Source organism: Meles meles, chromosome 18, assembly GCF_922984935.1.
Source record: "Meles meles chromosome 18, mMelMel3.1 paternal haplotype, whole genome shotgun sequence".
NCBI classification, from domain to species: domain Eukaryota; kingdom Metazoa; phylum Chordata; class Mammalia; order Carnivora; family Mustelidae; genus Meles; species Meles meles.
In genome coordinates this window covers 2538231-2556185 of record NC_060083.1, presented here as the reverse complement: position 1 = coordinate 2556185, position 17955 = coordinate 2538231, and the positions used below count along the sequence as shown (strand labels likewise).

Below are 17955 nucleotides of genomic sequence, written 5' to 3'. Positions count from 1 at the left end.
CAGATCACAAGTAGGCAGAGAAGCAGGCAGAGAGAGAGGGGGGAGCAGGCTCTACTACCGAGCAGAGAGCCCGACACGGGGCTTGATCCCAGGACCCTGAGATCATGACCTGAGCCGAAGGCAGAGGCCTTAACCCACGGAGCCACCCAGGCGCCCCTTTGTTTTGTTTTTTTAACCAAAGGGAGGCCGGCCGAGCTGCTCTGTTGAGAAATGGGTCCCAAGCCTTGAGGACTCTTCTGGCCTCTGTCCTGTTTGCCGCCAACAGCCCCAAGATCTTGAAAATATGGTTTGGCGACTACGAGTGTGGTTCATCCGCCCATTTCACAGATGGGCCGACAGAGCCCAAGAGGGAAGACGTCTCTGGCCGACTGACTGTCAGTGGGTCAGGATTGGGTAGACCTGGAATGTGGTGCTTTCTGCAGGGGCCCTCAGGGACAGGGAGCAGAGACCAGCATGAGACGGGGTGCACGCTGAGCAGAGGGGTACACGGGGGGCAAGGTGGGGGAGGCAGAGGCTGTGTTCAGGCAACAACTCACAGAGGGGCAGTCCAGCCTGCAGGACGGGCAGGAAAGGAAAGGTAAATCTATCTTCTGTCCTTCTGTGGACACAAATCCAGCCTCTGACTGTGACAGGCACCACCCCTCTGTTTCCACCCATGGGTCCCTGCCCCAGGAAAGGGGAGCCCTGGCTCTATGACCTTGGTCTTGGCCTTCCACGACCCTAGAAGAGAGGCCCTTTGGTGCCCCCCCAGCCCCCCGCCATTTCCTACATTCCCAGCCTCCTCCTGCCGCAGGGAGTGTGGGCTGCACTTTTGCACACACCTGAGTTTGTGTTCCGAGATCCCATGGGTCCGGGCCCCGCTGACCATGAGGCCTAACTCCCAGGTTTTCTGGAGAGAGAGGTCGTGACATCTGGCACCTTCTCAGGTGGGTCTGTGGTCCAAAAAGAGGTCACGAATCCCTGCGTGAGGAGAGGAGGGGTCTTGCAGAGGGGCAGGGTGGGGAGGGAAGGATTGTGGGGTGGGGAGAGCTGTGCGGGTGATGTTCCTCCCTGCCAGAGGCTTTACGTGTTAACCTGGTTTTATTCCTCTCACCTACCTGTGATGGGGGTGGTCACTGGCTCCATTTTACAGACGAGGAAACTGAGACTCAGTGACATCCGGTAGCTTGCCCGGGACGCAGCCCTGGCCGAGGGATGGAACAAGCCAGGGTAAGGACAGAGGCCTAAGATGGTGTTTTATTTATTTATTTATTTATTTTTGTTTTTTTTTTTTTAAAGATTTATTTATTTGACAGAGAGAGATCACAAGTAGGCAGAGAGGCAGGCAGAGAGAGAGAGAGGAGGAAGCAGGCTCCCAGCCAAGCAGAGAGCCCGATGCGGGGCTCAATCCCAGGACCCTGAGATCATGACCTGAGCCGAAGACAGAGGCTTTAACCCGCTGAGCCACCCAGGCGCCCCAGATGGTGTTTTATTTAGTTCCACAAAGGCCTTCAGCTCTGGGACTGGGCAAAGCCTCCCTTTGCCAGCATCCGCACCAGCCCTGAGCCCCGCATCTAGGTCCCCAGGAAATTATTTCGGCAGCCAGAGAACCCAACGGAGGGCTTGTAGCCTCCGAGAGTCAGTCCTGCTGAATGGAACACAAGACCCCCCAAGATTGGCCCTTGGTGTCCATTCCTTTCTAACAAGGAAAAGGGAGCAAAGTGTCCCTTCCATGGCAGGTAAGACCCAGCCAGAGGGCAGGTTCAGCAAGTTTCCCCAGCAGGGCAAAGGGCATGGTGCCCAGGCCCCTCCAGATCCCCCCGGCAAAGACCCTTTCTTTCTTTGCCCTTAGAAATGTCAGCCACCGGGGCACCTGGGTGGCTGAGTGGGTTAAAGCCTCTGCCTTCGGCTCAGGTCATGATCCCAGGATCCTGGGATCAAGTCCCCCATCCGGTTCTCTGCTCAGCGGGGAGCCTACTTCCTCCTCTCTTTCTGCCTGCCTCTCTGCCTACTTGAGATCTCTCTCTGTCTGTCAAATGAATACATAAAGTCTTAAAAAATATAAAAATAAAAAATAAAATAAAAATAAAAGCATCTTTACTATATGTGATTTTTTCCCTCTCATTGTTATTGGGATTTAACTGCATTAAGCCTTGTGTAAGTTTCAAGTGCACAGAATGATGATTGACTTACATACGCTGAAACGATGACCACAGTAAGTTCACATCCTCACTTCGTGTCATTTTGGGGAAGTGTCAGAAAAAACGTGTTTTTTCTTTCCGACGAGAACTCTCAGGATGTGCGCTCTTGGCATGTTCCAAATCTGCATCAGTGCTAACTGGAACCATCACGTCCCTCATCCCATTCCTGAAACCCTGGGCCTTAGTTGCTCCATCTGTAAACTGGGAATCGTGATGCCCAACCTACTTGCCTTACTGGGATTTCTAAGAATCACACGGGGAAGGTGTTTGGAAAAGTTCAGGATCCCCCATCGACAGGACAGGGAGCAAACCCCTGCTGGGACTCACCCATCAGGTGACATTTCACGTCCCCAGGGTACGGGATCCGGGTCACTCAGCCCGGGAGGCTTCCTCCTCCCAGCTGTGCTGGGGCAGCTCCATGAATGGCCTGGGGGCGGGGCCAGGGGCCCAGAGGGTGAAGGCAGCACAGATGGGTCGCCCTTGCTTTCCCTGCCCACCCTCAGCAGCCCCTTGGTCCTCAGGGTGGGCTGCGGGCAGGAATGTCATCATTCCTGTCATGGCCTGGTCTGGGCAAGGCACCAAGCTGAGGACAGAAGCCACGGTCCCGCCCGATGACAACAGAAACCAGGGACAGGTGTTGAGACAGTCACGGTGTTTACCCATGTCCTTTCACACGTACGGGGCATAATGTTTATTCTAGCCCTCTGGGGTAGAAAACCATGTTTCTCTGCTTCTCTAAAGCGCTTAAGGCTCTTCCAACTTGACTGGTGGGGAATTCGAGCAAGAGTCGCGTTTGGGGAGCCTACTTTTTCCCTGGAGTGGGGCGGGAATCTTGGGGGTCTTAGGCCAGAACAGGTCCTCCTCCACACTGGTGACTGTTCATGGCCAAGTCCGTGGGGTCCTGTGCTGGTGGGCAGGGGTATCTCCAGGGGCTCCCAGCTGGGGCTCTCAGAGTGCGGTGCCCCCCAAACCCTTGTCCCTCCTCAGGCTTGGAAAACCTCTGCCCCCAGCCCTCTCAGGGCCCTTTTCCCCCACGCTCCCTCTCCTCTCTCCCACTTAATATCCTTTCTAAAGGAGCCCTCATAGGGTTTTCTTCTGGGTCCCCGGCAGCTTTTCCTTGCAATCCCGCAATCCAGAAACATGCCCCCCCCCCAACCCCACGGCAACGGAGCACTGAGGTTGGGTCACCTGGAGAAGCAACAGTAAAGATGACCTCAGAAGCATGGAAAAAAAAATCATTATCAGTACATGGGACCCTGTCACAGAGCAGGGAATTTACGCCGCACACCGTTTCCAAGGTTTGCCCTATGTAGAAAAGCAGCCTCTCGTCTCTCATACCACGGCCAGCCGCCTTTGGCTTCCTCCTGGGTTGGGTGAGCTGGGGAGTGGTCTTCGTCCAACCGTGGAGGGCTTGGGAGACGGGCGTGCACTGGGTAGACCATCTCTCCGGAGTTTTCCTGGCCCTCCGGCGGGGGGGGTTCCAAGATGCTTCCTTGCAACTAGGAAAGCTTCTTGAAGGTGGGGGGGGGGGGTCTCCTCCCTGGCCAGGGTGTGGCGGGGGGTGGGTGCTAAGCCACCTCTGGGGCTGTCCTGCGTGTGCTGGGTGGGACTCAAGGGTAAGACTAGGCCGCCCCTGACCTCGGGGCGTCCTTCCCTCTTGCAGGACCTGGGCATGGAGTCGACCTCTCTGGACGACGTTCTGTACCGCTACGCCAGCTTCAGGAACCTGGTGGACCCCATCACGCACGACCTCATCATCAGCCTGGCCCGCTACATCCACTGCCCCAAGCCGGTAGGGCAGCCGTGGTCTGAGCCGGCCACCTCTGGGGGTGGGAGGCGGGCGCCTTTCTGGCCAGAGCAGCTAAGGGTCCAGGGAGGGCTGGTCGCTACTGCCCGGGGCCCAAGGAGGACAAACCAGTGGGGCCTGGGGTGCCCACCCTGTCCAAAGGCCCAGCATCCACGAGCCCAGGTTTTGTTTGACCCCTGGGGGTATTAAATCTGGACTCATCGCCAACATTTAGAACTCAGACTATTTCACACATTTCTCCCTGTTCAGCTGCCCTTGAATAATGGGACGCTCCTGCAGCAGGGAGCCCTCCTTTTATGGACTGGAGCTGAGTAGCCACCCCTGTGATGTGGGCGTGGACCGCCGTGGACAGTTGTGTGCGTTGTAGCTTGCACAAAGACAGGCACACGCCAAGGTGGCAGGAGACAGTTCAGTTCCAGCCCTCTCTCTGCCACCAAGGCACAGGCTCTGGCTCAAGCCTGTGTCCGTCTAGCGGTGGACCTCTTCCTGTTTGCACAAAGGGGCCGTGTGAATCTGGCAGTGACCCCACTTGGTGCTTTCCAGGGCCTCAGTCCCCGGCACTCCCAACGGCCTTCCTCTGGGAGGCTGAATGTCATTTTACACACATCCCCCCACGTTGCTCATGCCCACGTCTGCCTGGCTTCCAGAGCTGAGAAGGGAGCGCTCCGAGGGCGGGTGATGCTTAGCCAACTTCCCGATGGGAGCGCCTGCCCCCTCCTCACGGGTGCCGGGCCAGCTTACCCAGCATGACCCTGGCAGGGAAGGGGAGGGCCAGTGGGGGGGGGCAGCTCCACTCTGGAGCGCTTCTCTCCCATCCCGCATTTTCCAGCAGCTTCCAAAAGAAGGGCTTCCTCTGTGACAGGGCCAGGAAGCCTAGAGCAGGACCCAGGAGTGCCTGAGGGAAGCTTTTGCTTCCAGAGTAGGACTGAGGAGAAGAGGGAGGGCATGCTGGTCAAACCCACCCTCCCTTGGCCTGAGCCCAGACTTGAGCGCAGGCAACATTGGTCTGGAGCTGGGCCTCCACCCGGGCCTCTGTCTGCTGCGTTCTCTCTGGCTCCTGGGGCTGTCTGGGGTCAAGGTTCTGAGGTGAGGAGCGAGCTCTGAAGGGCAGGGCAGGCATTGGGAGAGGAGGGGTTTTGGGGCTGGTGGTGGGATGCAGCAGAAGGCAAGGATAAGGGGCTCAAATAGGGGACGTATAAAAAAGTGGGTAAGGAGGGTTGGCAGGCTGGGAGCCTCAGGGCCCGGGCGAGAGGGGCTGGCGCCAGGAGCCACAGGGGAACCAGCCGGCCTGGAATCATCTTCCCTTCTCATTCCCATTCTACCTGGCTCGGCCCTGGGAAGCTGCGAGCAGGGTCTGTCTGAGGCCTCACGAGTGCCAGACCTCTCTGCCTTTTCTGGAACGTGAATTCAGGTGCCCCCAGGTGACGGGGTGACCGATCACAGGGCACTTGGAACAGCTCAAGAGGAGGGATGTTATTTTTAGGCCTGTTTTGGAGTTTCCTTTGAGAGGAAGCCCAAAGTCAGGTAATGAAGCTTTCTGCTAAAAGGGACACCGCAGGTGTGATTGGACCCGGTTCCGGGTTGGTTGCAGGCTGGTGCTCGGGCACCGGCCCCCTGTGCTCCCAGTGCTCGGGGTGGGGCCGGGGGAGACTTGTGGGGCTGCATCTGGGCCGGAGGAGGAGGGCTTGCGGGTGGGTAACTGCCCATGCAAACCACAGGACACACGGGAGGTGCCCCAAGGGGTTCTGGGCTGAGCCCTGTCCCCTCCGTCTGGGTGGGGAGTGCGGGGCTGTACCTGGGGGCTCCGAGCTCAGGCTGCTACAACTCATTCCCCCTGACTGGGTGGCTTAGAGTCAACAGAAAGGCCTTGCTCACAGTTCTGGAAGCCGGAAGTCCAAGATCAGGGCGCCGGCACGGTCGGGTTCTGGCGAGAGCCCTCTTTCCGGTTTGCAGACGGCCACCTTCTCGCTGTGGCTTCCTGTTGGCAGAAAGCCAGCCAGCTAGCTGTTTTCTTCTTCCAGCCCTCACGACCTCATCTAATCCCACTTCCCCTCCTAAAGTCCTACCTCCAGACACCATCACCCGGGGGTGGGGTTCGACCTATGAGTTGGGGGGTGGGGGACACAAACATTGCCGCCCCCCCCCCGCCCCGGCATGGGGTAGCTACCCAGAAGCTAAGCTGTCCCTAGTCAGTGAGCACCCATCACAGGCCAGGCAGGGTGCTCAGACCCAGCAGGTCTGTGGTGGGACACTGAGGCAGGGATTGGACTCAGAGTCTTGGAGAACAAGGGGACGGCCTGGGATTTCCTGATTTCCAGGGCAAGTCAGGGGTGTCAGCCCGGTCGGAGGCCCCGGGGCCTGGCGGGTTCCCCTCACCACACCCAAGGTCCTGCGGCCGGAGAGGCCCTTTGGAAGGGCTCTCCTGGTTGCGGTTGAGGCCAGGGCTGAAGGTCCTGGCTCTGGGGCCCCGAAGCTGGTGATAAGGGCAGCCTCTGATCGCCCTCACCCCAGAACGTGAGCTGGCTCGGGGCTGGCCAGGACTTCCTGTTCTTAGATCTTTCATCTGAGAACTTCAGATCAGAGGCGTCAAGACCATCAGCCACGAGGGGCCGCCCCCCTCAGCGGTGACGTGGGACAAAGGAAATAGCCCTTCCTCGTCCGGTCTCGGGGAGGGTCCGCCAGACCCCTGACCCCACGACTAAGATGACCCCCCTCGAGTGAGTCCCAACCTACCCAAAGCCCCCTCTGGTGTCCCACCTGGACATGGGCCTCGGCCCTAGATGGGGGTGGGTCTGTGCACGCCCTGAGAAGGAGGGGACAGGCGAAACCCCATCTCGCCCATGACTGTGTGTTGACTCATCCACGGCCCAGCTCAAAAGTCACCCCCTCTTGGACATTGCTGCCCGGGGGGTCCCTGAGTCACCACCCCTCCCCCACCCAAAACATCACACCATCAGCACAAATCCTGTGGCGCGCCAGTTCAGAGACCCCTCCCTCCCCCCTGGCTCAGTGCCAGCCCCGCACATCCCCTCGCACCTCCCAGCCCTCTGTGCTCTGGGAGCAGCCGGCTGGATTGCCCAAGAACCTTGCTGAGAAAGCTCCCATGTGGGCTGGTGTCCTACTTTCACTAAAACCCAAACCCCGTCCGTGGCCCCCCGCCCGAATCTCCTGTCTCATCCTCTCCACTCCGCTCGCTCCGCGGCTCGGCTCGGCGGCTCGGGCCACCTGGGCCTCCTCTCGGTTCCTGGAGCATCCAGATCTCTCCTGCCTCCGCCTCTGCCTGGGCTCCCCAGCTCCTCCTCCATTCAGACTCAGCCTCTCCAGAACCTTCTGTGACCAGCCTCGTCATTGACACGGCTCCCCCGTCACCCCCGTGCCCTGTTGAGGGCTTCATTTCTCTCACCGGTCTGGCTGATCTCTTTGTCGCCTGACACACGGTTGGCGGTCCCCCGTGAGAACAGTGGTGCTGCCGAAGGGGGAAGAGATGACATCTGTCTTGTTCGCAGTGACGTCTTGCATCAGGCAGGGCTTAGTACAAGCTGTGACCCGAGTCACGAGAGCTCCCTTCCCAGGACGGTGCTGTTTTCTATTGCTGTGTAACAAATGACCCCAGAACTCCGTGCTTTAAACCATCAGCATTTACCCCTGGGCAGTCTCTACTGGGTGACTAGGTAATTCTAGCGTAGGGTCCCTCCAGACAGTGGCCAGGGCGCCAAGGATCTACAGGCAGGCCCCCTTCCGGGCTGGCCCACTCTTTGGCTGCTGGCAAGAGGCCTCAGTTTCTTGCCACGTGGGTCTTTCCATAGAACCGCTTGAGTTTTCTCTCAACAGCAGCAGGCTTAGCCCAGAGCAGGTGATCCGAGAAAAGAACAAGGCAGACACCACAGTGTCTTTTATGACCTCGCCACCTTCTAGGCATCACCCAGATCAACCCTGATGCGGAGCAGGAGAGGACGGGAGGGGGCGGTGACAGGAGGCCAGGGTCCGTGGGGCGTTCTTGGTGTCTGGCTGCCTCACGGGCGGAAGCTGGGAGGGCAGAGTAGGAAGGATCCTTCCTCCCGCTCTCTGGTCTCACTCCAGTCGCTCTCATTAGCTGAACCGAACTGGAAGTCGGGGCAGGAGGCCCCGCGATGCTGTCTACAGCGCTCAGCCTTCCAGGCACTGAGAAGAGCAGAGAATGGACTCAGGGGAGGGAGAAAAGGCAAAGCCTAGCAAGTCTCCCCATATCCGGAGCAGGATCCAGCCTGTGGGAGGAAGGACGGTCAATATCTGAAGAACGAGTTTATATGAACGAGTGAGGGAAGCCGGTGGCCGGCGCTGGTGGAGGGCTGTGCTTGTCTGGGGGCCTGGGGGAGCCAAGATGGAGGATGGGAGCCCCCAGGGGACAGGCGACAGGCGGAGCAGCGGCGGGTGCTGTGGCCCCTCCTGCAGGGGACTGGGTCTGCCTTGAGCATCCTTCCTGACAAGTCAGCCAGAGGCCCTGGGGTCCTCTCCAGCACCCCCGCCCCGACAGAGGCCATAGGGCGCCCACGTGCTTCGGGACCCTCACTCCACCCTGCAATGCCCAGCTACCCAAGCCTTGCATCTTGTCCCTCTCCTTCCTTCCGTGGGTGGCAGGAAGAGCTGCAGAATTAATTCCACAAACTGCCTTTGAGCCCCCGGTGTGGGTGAGGAGGGCTTGTTGGCGCCTCGAGCTCGGAAAATAATTTGTCCTGATACCGAGGGCTCTCGTGGGGCCCAAAGGCAGCCAAGCTTGGACGGAGGGGCTAGAAGTACGGCCTCTGGGCTCCCCCGGGCCTCACTCTCCATCCCCGGGGCTGCGAGGCTGCGGGTCGGTGTCCAGCCCTGGGAGCAGACCGGGGTGTGTCGTCCCCAGGAAAGGGCCGCTTCTGGGCCAATCAGCTGCAGCGTGGGATGGGGTCGGGTTGCACCAAGGCGCCGCTGGGCCTCACCACTTTGAGGAGCAGAGAGGGGCCTGCCGGGTGCGGGGCGCACGGACCGGGTAACTCGTGGGGCCGGCGGTCACACTCCTCGGCCAAGGTTGCATAAGGGCGCGTGGCCGCGGTTGCTGGAAACCACGCAGGAACGACCCTTTCTCCTCCTCTGCCTCCTCCCTGCCCTTCCAGCCCCTGCCTTCCCCACCCTCTCCTCCTCCAGCTCGGAGCCCGTCCTGCTGTCCTCCTCCGCGGGAGGGACCCCTGAGTTGGGGGCGGGGGGACTAGATGGGCTTGCTTAAGGCTTTTGCGGGTGCACATGATAGAAACACCTGGAACCCACCGAAGCAAATGACTTATCCCAGGAGGGCAGCGCAGGGCGGGAGGGCAGGTTGGGAAGGATGCCAACCCCGGAGCCGGGCTTTGCGTCCATCTTACACGTTGTGGGGCTTGCCTGTCTACTCGGCTTCTGTACGCCTCAGTTCCCTCCTTTGCAAAGGGGTGGTAGTCGCCCCCGTTTCATCGGATCCTTGTGAGTTCCAGGGCCGTGGTGAGCTCGTGCGCGCAGGGCGCAGAGGCGACGCGGAACCTGGCAGACGCGCGGTAAATGTTAGCGGCTGTTTATGTAGCCCAGGCAGACGGAAGCGAGCTCTCCCTCCACCAGCCCACGCGGAGCCTCAGATCGCCTGTGGGGTGACCGTATCTGTTGTCCTTGTGGTGAGGAAACAGGCTTGCTCAGTCTCCCGGGCGGGGAACGGCGACGCGCGCTCAGCCCAGTGCGGCGCCTTGCGCACAGCTGCCCCCTTGTGGCAGCGCCGGCGCACTGCGGCGGCTGCTCTGCCGCCTTTTCCTCTTTGTTTCTTCCTTTCTCGGCCCAGCGGCTCAGGCCTAGAGGCTCCCGCCCGGAGGCTGACACCCCCCCCCCGCCACCCCCCCCCACGGAAGTGTTTGAAGGAGCAGCCGAAGCTCTGGAGCTCGGCGCTCATCTGTGGAGCGGGTGCCGCGGAGGGTGGCTATGTTCTGGCCCCAGGGTGGTCCCAGGAGCGATGCCAGGCAGACCCAGTCCACCCCAGACCCGCCCCTCTGAAGAGTGTGCCCCGGTGCCTCTCCACCTTGGCGACACAGGAATCAAATATGGAGCTTTAAAAAAAAAAAATCTCTGCATGCAAGCTGCCCACTCCTGGGCAGGGTTTTTTAAAGCCCCTTGGTGATTCCCAGATGCAAGGACCCAAGGGAAGAACCACAGCTCTCAAGGCGCCCTCTCTGCTGTCGCCTCCCATCCTCCGACTGGCCTCCAGAGTCGGCCTTCACCGGGGCCTCCACCATGACCGCCCCTCCGTGAGCCTCTTCTGGCCAAGGCCTCCTTATCGGAGTCCCGCCTTCTTCTCCTTGGTGCCCATGGCTACACTGTGCCTTCTCCATCCCTTCCAGTCTGGTGTGTCCTCCCCCTGCCCCTTGCTTTCCCCCTCACCTCATTCCATGGCTGGGGGGTAAATCAGAGGCTGATGAGTGTGTCTTGAGCCACAGCTTCATAAATCCAATTACATCTCCCAGGAGGGACCCACGGACCCCCTCAGACTACATGTGGCGCCGAATGAACGCTCATTCCCCCCTGTCTTGCTTTCTCATATCCTCTCCCAGAGCCCCTTACCTTCTACCCAAGTCCTAAGCCCAAAACCTGGATCCTTCCTCATCCCACCCTGCCCACACCCTCCATCCTGGGCACTGTTCAGTCTCCATCACTTTCAGGGCTTTCCGCAGGCCCGGCGGGGGGGGGGGGGGGCAACTTCACAAAGCAGATGGACCTGGCCCCGAACCACTGTCTGTCCGAGGGACAGTCCCAAAATGCAAACACGATCCTGCTGTTCTCCCCCATCGGGCCGCTGCCTGCCGCTCCTGCTTCCCATCACACACACCCGAATGAGGAGGCTTAGCAAGAAACAAAGTCTGGAATGAGAACACGGCAACCCAGGCGTTGCGAATGTAATCACCTGAAGCGACAGGTGACGTTTGTCAGACAGGCAGGCTGGGGTAGGAGGAAGTGAGGTCCTTGGAGAACCAGAGACCGGAGGTGCTGTCTACACGGATTCTCTTCCGTCTTGAGCCTCTGTCTCCTGGATCCCTGCTCAGATGCTTTACCTCTTTGGATACTCAACATCCCCCTTTCCTGCCTCTTCTCTCTCTTGTCTCTTGCCTTCAGGGTCTTCTTTTCCTGCCTTTCCAACAGCCCCAGCCCTGCTCTCTATGCCTCAGTTTCCTCCTCTGTAAAATGGGGCTAATGAGAGCAGTTCCGCTCTGGGGTGTCGTGGGACTTCCATGTGCAGCAAGCCAGCTGACAGATGAGAGTGGCTTGGACCAGTGTGGTAGCCGCGGAGGTGGTGAGATGTGACCAGACCCCAGATTGTCACCTGCTCCCGTGCCTGTAACACCCCCAACCTCAAACCTTTGCACACATTTCCTCCTCACCCAGGGATGCCTCGTTTCCTCCCTCCATGCAAAAATCACAAACCCGTCTGCCCTGAAAACCCCAATGCACATCTGAGGACTCATCTTCCTCTACCCTGCCCGACTTTTGCCTGTCTATGCTCTTCTCATTTGGGACGTTATTATTATTATTTTTTAAGATTTTATTTATTTATTTGACAGACAGATCACAAGTAGGCAGAGGCAGGCAGAGAGAGAGAGAGGAGGAAGCAGGCTCCCTGCTGAGCAGAGAGCCCGATGCAGGGATCGGTCCCAGGACCCTGAGATCATGACCTGAGCCAAAGGCAGAGGCTTAACCCACTGAGCCACCCAGGAGCCCCTCATTTGGGACATTATTCACACAGTGAGCATAGCTGGAGAGCTAGCTGTGTCCTGAGCTATAGTCACAGCCCTGTGCAAATGGGGACTCATTTCATCCTCACAAAATGTCCCGTGCGTTGGGTTCTATTAACCCTTCACAGAGGAGGACTGAAGGTCAAGTGACTTGCCCAAGGTCACAGAGGAGGTGGCAAAGCAAGGGTTCACATCCACACGGTTTGGCTCTGAGTCCGTGCTCTTAAGTACTTCATAGGCTGTGTCTCCATTAGCAGAATGTTGATGGCAACAACCATCCGCTGGCCTTTATCGAGGGCCCGCTGTGTGCCAGGCACTGTACATGGGCTCAAGGTTGAACCTCACTCACTCTTGGTGCCCCTCCCCCAGGGCTTGGTGACTGTCTATTGAGCTGACTGCCCTTGGGACGGAGGTGGTCTCTCTAGCATCTCTCTAAACCCAGTGTAACTTTGCGGGGCCGCCATAACAAAATACTGTTTAAACAACAGAAATGTATTTCCTCATAGCTGTGAAGGCCACAAGTCCAAGATCAAGGTGCTGGCAGGGTTGGTTTCTTCTGATTCCTCTCCTTGGCTTGAAGATGACCAGCTTCTCCAGGGTTCTCATGTGGTCTTTCCTCTGCGCGTGTCTGTGACCTAATCCCTTTTCGTGAGGACACCAGTCCCGCTGGATTAGGGCCCTCCCCAAATGACCTCATTTTAACTGAATTGCTCTGTGAGGCCCTATTTCCACATACAGTTGTAGTCTGAGATACCTGACTTTAGGACTTAAATTTAAGAACTTTGGTGGGACACAATTGACATAATACCCAGGGTTTCTGGGGGCGCCTGGGTGGCTCAGTAGGTTAAAGCCTCTGCCTTTGGCTCGGGTCATGGTCTCAGGGTCCTGGGATCGAGCCCCGCATCGGGCTCTCTGTTCAGCAGGGAGCCTGCTTCCCCTTATCTCTCTGCCTGCCTCTCTGCCTACTTGTGATCTCTGTCTGTCAAATAAATAAATAAATAAAATCTTAAAAAAAAAAAAATACCCAGGGTTTCAAACTCAGATGCTGATGGGCCTGCTGCATCTCAATCAGTCAGTAGAGCATGGGACTCTTGTTCTCGGGTTCAAGCCCCACATTGGGTGTAGAACTTAGTTTTTTAAAAAAAAGTGCTGATGGGCCAGACTAGGATTACAGTAGACAAATGAATTGGGCTGGGAAGGACTTGGATACTCCTTTCTTGTGTATTTTCCTATTTTTGACATTTTCCCACGTGCACCATCATAAAAGTATTTCCCTTTCTTCTTTTTGCCTAGAACAATTGCCTGGCACCTAGTAGGTGCTCAGTAAATCTTTGTTGAGCAAATGAGTGAGCAGAATGGCCCTGGCCACTGGAGAGGCAGGGACCATGATGAATACTGGCTAAGCACGCAGCTCTGGTCAATTGTCAGATTGCGAATGCAGAGTTTTATGCAAATCTCCATTTTGCCGTGATAGCAACTAATTCACAGCAACTAGAGAGACCCATTGTGCAGGTCAGTTTGCAACCAACTGCTTTCTGCTCCGAGGCCCAGCGGGAGGAAGCCTCCCCCAGCTCATCCCTTGGAGACGGGAAGCCGGAGGGGAGGGCCTGGTCTCTCGGGCCTGTGCCTGCGACTCAGGCTCCTGCCTGTGGTTGTCTCCGCAGGAAGGCGACGCGCTGGGCGCCATGGAGAAGCTCTGCCGGCAGCTGACCTACCACCTGAGCCCCCACTCCCAGTGGAGGCGGCACCGGGGGCTGGTGAAGAGGAAGCCGCAGGCCTGGTGAGTCTCGGTCCCCTGGGGCACACCTGCCACCCCCCCCCCCCCCGCCACCTTTCACAAGGGCAGCCCAGAGCGAACCCATGCCAGGCTGGGGTGGGGGGGGGTGCTGGAACCAGAGGGGTTGCTCTGGAAGACGCCTGAAGGAGAAGTCAGGGTTGGGTGGGGAGGGCGGCCAGGAGGGCGCTCCAGGTGGGCATGAGGTATGAGGGGAGCCGCCGGTGGGGAGCGGGCACAGCACCATTCGGACGGGGTGGGTGGGGAGGAAGACAGAAGGAGTTTCTGATTCCTGCTGTGCCGAACGTGGGCACTCGCTCTGGCTGCCCCATTTCTGGAAGTTTCCTGGGGGGACCCAGGCTCTAGCCATCCCCTGGGCCACGCAGCAGTGAGAAGCCTCGAGGGTTTTACGGCCCCCTGAAGACTGGGGGCTTGGGGGCACGTGGGCACAGAACCCGCGGGCGAGACAGCTAGCACCACTGGGAGCGAGTAAAGGAGAGCTGGAAGTTGGGCTTTCTGGAGGGAGCAGCCCTGCCTTTCTTGCAGATGACCACGGGGCGGAGTGGCTTGTGTGCTTCCCCTAGCCTGGGCAGGGCCAGGACTGCCCTCCGGCACTCACAAGGGGCCTGGTTCCTCTTTCTCTTCTGGACTCTTCCACCCCAAAGCCAGGAGAGGAGCTGGATCCTGGGACGCCTTCCCAGGGGGAGGAAGAGAGCGTCCAGGATGGGATTCCAGCTGGGCTGAAGTCAGGGGCTGTCCATGGGGACAGAGCGGAGCAGGAGGACCCGTGGGACCTGGAAGTCCGTGACCCAGTTCTTTGGGATTGAAAAGCTCGAAATGTGACCTGGAACCCAGGAGCCTCCTCTTCTGTCTCCCCAGCACAGCCGCTTGCTTTGTCCTTTCTTCATCCCAAAAGCCTCACTCCCCACGTCACACTTGAATGCGATCCCAACAGGGTCCTCTGTGATGGGCGCTCGGCCCCTCTCTGGTCTCTTGCCTCCCATTTCCCCTCGCTGCAACCATGCTGGCCTTCCTGCTGGCTCCCGGATGCCTCAGGGCCTTTGCCCATGCCCTCCCTCTGCTGGAACTTTTACCAGACCCTTCTGAGGGACGGTTTCTTCAAATGCCAGCTCGAATTACGTCCTCAGAGAAGCCTTCCCTGAGTAACCACGTCCAACCAAGCTCCTCTCACTGCAGTCTCCTTTGCTGTCTCCCCCGTCCCTCGTAGAGCGAAAACAGGGATCGTGTCTGTCTTGTCCACGACTAGGACCTCAGTGCCTAGGACAGTGCCTGGCACATAATGGGAGCTTAAAAATACTTGCTTAAGGATTGAATGGGGTAGGGGATATTACTGTCGCCGTTTGGCCACAATCACCGAGCCGCTAAGTGGCAGGGCTAGATCCAAACCCCAGGCCTAGGTTAACCTTATGCTCCCTATCTCCCAGGTATAATGGGTCTGTTCTATTCTACCCTGAACAAATGGCAAGCAATGTAGAGGTCATACCCTGAGAGGCAAGATGAGACTGGAGGCCGCCTTCCAGCTTCAGATCTCAAGGATATGACCCTGTTTTGCTAAGAAGTCCAAGCTGTGATCCTTGGGATCACAATATATGCGTATCGACATATGCTTTTTTTTTTTAAGATTTTATTTATTTGACAGAGACAGAGATCACAAGTAGGCAGAGAGGCAGGCGGGGGGGGGGGGGGGAGAAGCAGGCTCCCCGCTGAGCAGAGAGCCCAATGCGGGGCTCCATCCCAGGACCCCGAGATCATGACCCAAGTGGAAGGCAGAGGCTTAACCCATGAGCCGCCCAGGCTCTGTGCTCTTGAAACACGCCCCTGACATATGCTCTTGAAACACGCTGTGAGCCCCTCTTACCCTCCTCTCTTTCCCACTGTTGGGGTCCCAGGGCTTGCCTGGGATCCCTGGAAACGGGGGAGCTCTGCCCGCAAAGCAAGGTCCAGGAAGAAAGAAGAGCAAGGAGTCGCAGAGGGCAGGGAGCAGAAGCGCGTACAGAGCCCTGAGCCTCCAGGAGTCAGCACTACCCCACCCCCAGGCTCAGAGACCCTGTGCCCTCCCCTGCCTGCTGCCCTACAGGCCTCTCCCGAAGGATTCCCCCGGTCTGGTGGGCAAGACGGTCTAGCGGTGCTCTTGGGCAAGCAGGAAGTGCAGTCTAAGTGATTCATAATGACCGCAGCAAATACTCCTCTCTCTGGTATGCGAGCGTTTGAGCTGGGCATCCGTTACCTTAGTTACCTTCTTTCACATTGTTCAGGTAAGTGACTGAGGCACAGAAAGTTAAGGGACTAGAGCTCAAGGGAGCAGAAGAGTTAAGATGCAAACCCAGGGGCGCCTGGGGGGCTCAGTGGGTTAAGCCTCTGCCTTCAGCTGAAGTCACGATCTCGGGGTCCTGGGATCGAGCCCCGCATCGGGCTCTCTGCTCAGCAGGGAGCCTGCTTCCCCCTCTCTGCCTATTTGTGATGTCTCTCTGTCAAATAAATTAATATAATCTTTAAAAAAAAAAAAAAGATGCAAACCCAGGCACTATGGCCCCAGAATGTACCCTTAGTCACTGCAGAAGGCCTCTGGGCCTTTCCCCTGGGGTCCCTCACGCTCTAGGCAGCCGGCCCGGCCAGGCTGAGACGTGAGGTAGAGCGGGGCACCAGGTCTTTGGTTTCTCCCGTCCCTGGAGCCGCAGGGTTGGGTGGCAGCCACTGCTGCCTCCAGAAGGGCGGCCCCACTTGGTTGAACCTGGCTTGTCCCTTCTCCCCTGCAGCCTCAAGGCCGTCCTGGCTGGGAACCCTCCAGACAACACCGTGGACCTGTCCGGCATCCCGCTGACCTCCCGGGACCTGGAGCGGGTGACCAGCTACCTGCAGCGCTGCGGGGAGCAGGTGGACAGCGTGGAGCTGGGCTTCACGGGCCTCACCGACGACATGGTCCTGCAGCTGCTGCCCGCGCTCAGCACGCTGCCCCGCCTCACCACGCTGGCGCTCAACGGCAACCGGCTGACCCGGGCCCTGCTGCGTGACCTCACCGACACCCTCAAGGACCCCAGCAAGTTCCCCAACGTCACGTGGATCGACCTGGGCAACAACGTGGACATCTTTTCATTGCCCCAGCCCTTCCTGCTCAGCCTGCGCAAGCGCTCCCCGAAGCAGGGCCATCTCCCCACCATCCTGGAGCTGGGCGAGGGCCCCTGTGGTGGGGAGGAGGCCCGGGATGGGACAGTAGACCAGGATGACCCTGGGGGAGGCCCTCCAGATCCTGCCAAAGACCTCGAGGGCAGGGAGACTGTAGGTACAGTTCAGACATGACACAGAAGTGGGGGTCCTCACCAGGGAGTCCCAGTGGGGTAGGAGGACTGAGGCAGGCTAGGGGCCCCCCACCAGCAGCCTCAGGCAATCACCCAAAATTGGCCTGGGCAACCCTGCTCACCAGAGCCAGACTGTAGCATCTGGGAAGGGGGCTGTGCAATACTGCTCCAGTCCTCTCACTTCCTCCTCTGCCTTTTGGCTCCTGAGAAGTCACGTATGGCTTGAGAGCAAGCAGCCCTCAAGTCCCCAGATTTGTGGGTGGTCTTGTTTGGAGATGAACCCTTGAGCTCCTGTGGGTCAGAACTTATCCCCAGGCAGGGAGTGTGACTCCAGCCCTACATCTAACCCAGTATTTTCTGATGTAACCTTTTTTCCCTGCCCTAAACCTGGCCAGGAGTCTGGAGTAGGGGCACTGACCAGCTCCCCAGAGACTCCAAGAACCAGTCCCCATCTGAGGTGGTGGTCTATCGCCTCCCTGTGAAGCCCTGGGGACTCGGGGAGCCAACCACTTCTCCGTCTCAGCCTCCACTTAAGCCCACACCTCCCCCTGGGGTCCCAGGCCCTTCCCTGGGCACCAGCCCCTGCATACCCTTCAACAGACCATCCCAGGATGCCTACATACATGGCATATGCCCAAAAACACCTCCCAACCCAGACGACCAGAACTTCACTAAGGTTTCAGTGTTCCAAGTCAGAGTACTAACCTTGAAAAGGATTTTAAAACCCTTTTCCTGTTGCTTGTGGAGTCCCTGAGAAAGTCATCAGGGATACTAGGCTCACTCCCAAAAACCTAATAAACCCAAGACCATGAAAATGAGCTTAGACTTAAGAACTCTTGGCAGATATAGTGCCTCCCAGAAAGAGAGCCAGGAGATGGGCATAAACTGGGGGTTCCTTGAATGGTTCTCACATCCCCCACCCTTAATACTACCAGCTAAAAATCCCTTCTAGGCACATTAAGCCCTAAAACCAAGGAAAAGACTTGAAGTCCAGGGAGACTGGAGACCAACCTTTTTTTGAACCTTAGAAAATTTTACAGATGCCCATGGTGGTGACCAGGACACAAATAAACAGCAGACAGTTGAGAAGGCCTCTCAACTCAGGCCTCTAGCCCAGTGACGGGTA

At 58.2% G+C, this 17955-nt stretch overlaps 1 protein-coding gene across 1 annotated transcript in view; it reads left to right on the top strand.

Moving 5' to 3' along the window:
- Window positions 1–17628, top strand: part of LRRC75A (leucine rich repeat containing 75A) — a 42611-nt gene extending 24983 nt beyond the window's left edge. The window contains exons 2-4 of the mRNA XM_045984055.1: window positions 3844–3972; window positions 13403–13518; window positions 16290–17628. Coding sequence (XP_045840011.1) covers window positions 3844–3972; window positions 13403–13518; window positions 16290–16830 — 786 coding nt within the window. The 3' untranslated portion in view covers window positions 16831–17628. The remainder of the gene's footprint in view (window positions 1–3843; window positions 3973–13402; window positions 13519–16289) is intronic.
- The last annotated feature ends 327 nt before the right edge of the window (window positions 17629–17955 follow it).